The sequence below is a fragment of the Sceloporus undulatus genome, chromosome 4 (genome assembly GCF_019175285.1).
Source record: "Sceloporus undulatus isolate JIND9_A2432 ecotype Alabama chromosome 4, SceUnd_v1.1, whole genome shotgun sequence".
Lineage (NCBI taxonomy): Eukaryota > Metazoa > Chordata > Lepidosauria > Squamata > Phrynosomatidae > Sceloporus > Sceloporus undulatus.
Window position 1 is genome coordinate 1,213,860 of NC_056525.1, and position 6,368 is coordinate 1,220,227.

General features: G+C 45.9%; 1 protein-coding gene across 1 annotated transcript in view; it reads right to left on the reverse strand.

The window, feature by feature from the left end:
- Positions 1–614: 614 nt before the first annotated feature.
- LOC121928081 (actinia tenebrosa protease inhibitors-like) overlaps positions 615–6,368 on the reverse strand; it is a 12,784-nt gene continuing 7,030 nt past the window's right edge. Inside the window, exons 4-6 of the mRNA XM_042462327.1 lie at positions 3,228–3,398; positions 2,439–2,631; positions 615–1,058 (exon numbers count right to left, since the gene is read on the reverse strand). Coding sequence (XP_042318261.1) covers positions 2,444–2,631; positions 3,228–3,398 — 359 coding nt within the window. The 3' untranslated portion in view covers positions 615–1,058; positions 2,439–2,443. The remainder of the gene's footprint in view (positions 1,059–2,438; positions 2,632–3,227; positions 3,399–6,368) is intronic.

Genomic DNA, 6,368 nt, shown 5'->3' on the forward strand with positions numbered 1-6,368 from the left:
ACTGATATTGAGTCTCTATTAACTTCTTGTCCTCTTTGCCTATACAATTCCTTGTAATAATTCCCAAAGGTTTTATCATGTCTTCTTGAACTGTTTAAAGTGCTATTCCCTTTTTGATTTTTGTTATGAGACTCCTTCCTTTCCCTCCTTAGTTTTTTGGCTAGCACTTACCCACTTTATTTACCGTTTTCGAAAAAAACCTTGTTTTGTCCTTATTAACTCTCTCGCTATATTCTGAATTGATTTTTTGTTGAAAGCTGCATTGCAAAAGTCTTAATTTCATTTTTAAGTTTTCGATTCCCTGGATCTTCCACCAATTGTTGTTCTTTTACCCTATGGCTTCTAAGAATTTTTTTTTCCCCTTTCTGTCCTTTCCCTCTTAATTTGCGGCAGCTCTTTTAATCAAGCTCCCCGGAAAACTGCTTTTCCTGCATCCCAAACTATCTTATTTTTCGTTTCAGGATTATATCTCAATTTAAATATGTCTTAATTTTCTTCTTTCATTTTCCCAATGAAAATGGTCACTCTCATCACCTTGTACATTACGTCACCTTTTTGCATCCTCCGCCACTCCAACGTTGCCATCTGTTCTCCTCTCTGATCTTCTTAGTACCGTCAATGTACATAGCATTTCATGTAGGGAGAAACATAAGCAATGCCAGGTCTGTACCCCAAGAGGCTTGCAATCTACATCTAGGATTTGGGAAAGGAGTGGGTAGGATAGGAGGGTTTTATTTTTCAAATGCAGGGTGATTGAGGGCCAGGTATGGAGGGGCTGTGCCAAAGTGAGACCCCCCCCCCCGGGAAGTGGGGAGAAGAGAGGGCTGGGAGGGTGGTTCAGACATAAAGGGCTGGAAAGAGCTGGGGAGATAAGCAGGGCTGCAAAGAGATGCTGGGATGGAAGAAGGCAATGCAATAAGGCAATGGTCAGGGGTGGGATACATTGCTGTGCAGGACTGGTGGTTCTTCATGCGCCGGGGAGGATCCAGGAGTAACTTCCAGGACTTTTGAGAGCACTCTCTTCTTTCACCTGGAGGTTCCCTTTCCACTTCAGGCCTCTGTAAGAAGAAGGGGGAACCATGACAAGAAGCACAGTGACCTTGCAGCTGAAGGCAAGGGAGGCTGCATCCGCTCTGCAGAAATAATGCAGTTTGAGACTGCTTTGACTGCCATGGCGCCTTTCTATGGGATCCTGGGATTTGTAGTTTTGTGAGGTATCTAGCCTTCTCTTTCAGAGAGCGCTGGTGCCACAGCAAACAACAAATCCCAGGATTACATGGGATGGAGCCATGGCAATGAAAGCGGTGTCAAGTTTCTGCAGTGCAGATGCACCCAGTGCTAGCCACACTCTCCAAGTACTAGCCAGAGAAGACTCTGGTTATGTTTTGCTGGTTTCTGGAACCGGGTACATGATTAAGAGGGATGGGTGTAAGTGTTCATATTATGATGGTAGAGGAGATATTCTTGGACCAGAGAAAGAGCAAATACATTCATTGAGAAGGGTTGGGCTCCTGAAGCTTAGGCCCAACTGGAGCAGACGCACTGGATCCATTGCGCAAAGGTGCGCCAGCAGATACGTCAATCCAAGTGACCCAATCACTTTTTCTCTAGTCCAGACTAACAACAGGATTTGGGCCAATGTTTTCATTGATCACGAATGATTATGTGGGATTCAAAGATGATCAGACCACATCATTGACCCAATCATAAATGGTGGTGAGGGGCCAGTGTGACCTCTATGGACTTCTATTTCACTGTTATTGCATGGTGAGTTTATACAGTTGGACCTTCATATGCATGGATTCTTTATCCACGGATTCAACTGTTCACAGCTTGAAAATAGTGTGTGTGTGTGTGTGTGTGTGTATTCCCAAAAGCAAACCTTGACTTTGCCATTTTATATAAGAGACTCCATTTTATAGTGCCATTGTATATAATGGGACTTGCGCATCCTCAAGGACTCACTGTATTGCATTCCTATTGTAAAGTGATTAAACCTTTGTGAAGTGCTTCAGTGTGTTATGCTGGATGTCCTGTGCATGTAGATAACATGGTGCCATGGTATCAGTCACACTATATGCATTTTATGCCACAGTGTGGTTGTTATTGTTCTGTGTCTTCTGACTTATGGTAACCCTAAGGTGACATGAGGTTGTCAAGATTTGTGTAGAGGAGGTTTTCTGTTCCCTTGAGGCTGAGAGTGTGTGACTTGCCTGAGAGTGGGTTTCATGGCTGAGTGGAGTTTGAACCCTGGTATCCAGAGTCCTATGCTCAAGCCACTATGCCACACTGCTTCTGTTCTCTTGTCAAGATTTATTCAGTGGCAGCTTGCATTTGCCTTCCTCTAAGGCTGAGAGAGTGTATATAATGGAGACACTGCTTGCACTTTTGGGAACTTTACCACCCGCCTGGGTCTGCCTTTGGAAGCAGATACCCACCAGGTTCAGGCAGCCTCAGTCTCAGCACGGACAACGCAGAACCGGAGACAATCCTCTTTCTCCCAGAAGTTGTTTGCGTTGCCTCTGTGTCCTCGATAGAAGAAGCTCTCACAGGTCCTGGATGTGGAGTTGTAGAAGAAACGGGTCCTCAAGGCATCGCCCCATCCTTGGTCCACTGGGAGCCGGCAGATCCCTGGAAGGAAGGAGGAGAGCTTCAGTGCTGAACACAATGCTGAAATGCATTCCCATTTGGCCAGTTCTCCTGTGAGAACTTTGGAAAGCACATGTAGGCAGGACTACAGTGTGGTTTAGGGACAATAATGACATCCCAGAGTTGGAAGAACCTTAAGGGGCATTCAGTCCAATCCCCTTCTGCCATGCAGAAATACATAGAGGTCCAGAGCTGAAAGGGACCCCAAGGGCCATCTAGTCCAAACGCATTCTGACAAGCTCTCCTTCGGACAGACGGCCATCCAGCCTAAACCTCCATGTTCTAGTAGTCGCTGGAGCAGCAGAAAACAAGCTTGCACCCTCCTCAATATGGCATCCCTTCAAGTACTTAAACAGGGCTATCATAGCACCTTTTAACCATCCCTTCTCCAGGCTAACAACCCCAGCTCCCTAAGGCGTTCCTCATAGGGCTTCATGGTTTCCAGACCTTCCACCATTTTGGTCACCCTCCATCTTCTCAACATCCTTTTTGAATTGTGGTGCTCACTAGGAGTCAGGACCTTATCTCCCATCCCTCTGAGCCCTTTTCTCCCCCAGTGCTCCTGATTTCCTTCTCACCTCGGTCAGAGCAGGCCTGGAGACACTCTATGTGAGTCGCAAAGTTGTTCTTGTTGCCTCCGCAGCCTTTGTAAGGAAACTTCTCACACCTCCCAGACTGAGAATTGTAGAAGAAACGGAGGACGGAGGTAGCGTTGCAGGAGCCAGAGTCGCTGGGGAGCTGGCAGAAATCTAGACAAGATCATGGTTTAAGGAGGACTGGGGCCATTTCCCACCCCAAAGGTAGAAAAGAGAGCAATGTCTCCTGGACTTTGGTCCTCCAGATGTTTTGGACTTTAGCTCCCAGAATTCCTGATTCTTGGCCTGGGCTGGGGCTTCTGGGGTGAAATCCAAATACCCAGAGGACTAAAATTTGGGAATTACAGGACCCAGAGGAAAGGAGAAGTGGTGTCTGTGTTGTTTTTAATTGGTCTTAAGCCTAAGCCAACCTGAGTTTTCACCAAAGGAACAGGAGTTTATCCCATAATATCCCGAAAAATCTCGTAATTACGCGAAACGATTTCACACGACTCGCACAAACCACCTGAAATGGTCACAAAGAGCATTAGCACATAACTTGTTTTGTTCTTGGGATTTCAGAGACAAGGCATTTGGATATCACTTTATTAGTGCAATTGTGTGGATATCATTTGTGGCAATTACTCCCATTTTTTTGCTTTATTTGCAGGATATTTTAAATAGCGTTATCTCGCTTTAAGCTGAAATAGCACAGTGTGGTAAACTCTTCAGTCAATAACAGTGTCTGAACGTGTGACGCAAACAATTCCCCGATCTTGGACATCTCAATGTAGAGTTTGCTATGCGCAGTGGTGCCTACCAGTCTACAGAATTACATGTATGCCACACTAATTTTATTTTACGTTCTGTTAAGTGTAGACTTGGTCTTTACTCAGGGACACCGCCGTCAGGCTCAGTTAACAAGTTAGACCCAATCCTGTTTATTTCTGCTCAGTGACCAAACACTACATTGTGAAGGATGCTAAAGTCGTGCTCCTGCATCTGGGTTGCACAAGTCAATTTCCACCTATGGGTTTACTCATTGATTTGCTGTGCAACCCGTGCATCGAATGTCATACTGTCAACTGATGCACATAGCCACATAGACAACAATCCCACGAAAACAATGAGGCTGGCCATGAAAGCCTTTGACTGTCACAATTTTTTAAATGACCAGAACATCAGGAAGAAGAAAAGAATGTTTCTTGTGTGTGTTACTTTCCCTTTATTTATTTATAATTTTTATGTGTGGGAAATTATTTAGTTTATATCTGAAAAGTGCAGAGCATTCCCTGAAAGAGTTCATCCACTCGATTTGAGTCTATCCACTGTAAGGTCACTAAAAAACCGGTGCGGTTCACTGATGGCAAAGACACACGGAGAGAAATAGTAAGGGGTGGTTGGCCAGTGCCATTAGAGTTCATGCATCCCAAATGCATCCGCGGCTGATGGCAAACTGAGCCTTCTCTCCCAGATCCAGTTTATTTCATTACTAAAATCTTCTGTAGGGCGCAGTTTCGTGACCACTGGGGGCAATGTCTCTAACAATGGAAGACAAAGCGAAGTCGAAGGCTTTCATGGCCAGCATCCTAGTTTTCTGTGGTTTTCTGGGCCATATTCTATAAGAGTTTATGTTTCTCTGAGATGCCAAAGCCACAGATGCGGCGAAACATCAAAAGAACTCTATAGAACATGGCCCATAGTCAAAAAAAACCCACAGAAAACGATGGCCCCATACAGAGGCCAATAAAGCTGCGTTTCGTTTCACTTTGGAGTATGCTTTTTCAATGATGTGGCATCTAGAGTCCGGAAGCCGGGCCAAGCCACTATCCATCCTAAGGACTAGAGCGTGCTTGGCGGCGCTGCCGTATCTTGTTGGAGGTATGCATCATTGAACAGATCCCTCCAAAGTGACTAAGCGCTTTATTTTGGCCTGTCTGTTTGTGCCTAGGGAATGCAAAGCGGAGGGGCCTCTGGGTCGCCTCTTACTGATATTCTCTGCAGGGCCTTTTCTACCCTTCTTTCAGTGGCATGACGGACAGGAGCAAATGGAGCTAGGCCCCAGGCTGCTTCTCCCCAAACTTCCCCCTCCACACTGAACTCCAGTGGGTCCCAAGTTAGAAAGAGACTTGGTTCCTCCCAAAAGTCTTCTCTTACCTGGAAAGACCGGATGCACACATGGCCACATCCATTGCTGCAGCACTTCTCTCCTGGCCACAAAACTCATCACCGCGCATTCTTCCCACGCAGTCCCCAACCCTGGCTTGGACATTCCGCCAACCGCGCTCAGGGACGCACTGAAAGGAGGAGGAGGCCAAAATTTAGAGGATCCTTCGGGGCTGGTCCAAGAGGAAGGTGCCCTGACCCCAAGACAGAGAAGGAAGAGATATAAAAATGATCGGACAAGGCTTGGATCTGTATCAGCTACCTAGTTAAATCGACGTGGCACCCGCATCATACGTGGCCACTTTTAGCAAATGTTGAAAGCCACACAGAGCACATGGGCGCAGGGTGGCGGCATCCCATGCATGATGAGGCGGGTGGGTCTGTGCATTGCCGCACCACACCGCCACTGTATCGTCCCATTCACTTAATGGGGCTTGAGCATGCACGGATCGGCTCACGTGGGGGGGTGGAATGAACGGATTCCTCCGTGTAAGCCAAGGTGTGCGCTGTATTTACTAACATATGTTTAAAAGATAGCAGCAAGCGTTTTAGTTATCAGAGAGCTCTGGCGCACATCAGACAAATCTAGATTTCTAGGAGGATTTTGGAGGTTGAAGTATTTCAACTGGTGCATTACGTCTGCAGTAGTGATTTAAAGAATATTCTCCAAAATTCAAAATTAGTAGAATATGCCGAATTCGACATTCGATACCATTTTAGAAATGCTGAGCACTTCTTCGATCAATGAGTAAAAGTTTGTGTTTATAATTTCAATGAAGTGAAGAGACAAGACTTTGAGCTGACGATTTCGACCTCAGGATTTGGGTATTGTTGCGTAAGAAAAGCTACATTCATCCTGGGCTTTTACCAGGGGCGAGTTTCCTTTGTTAGGGTGATTCCCCCAGCTTTTCTCACTCCAGCTTTGCTTGGAAAACAAACAGAATAAGGACTCCTCTTTACATTATGCTCTGCATTAAA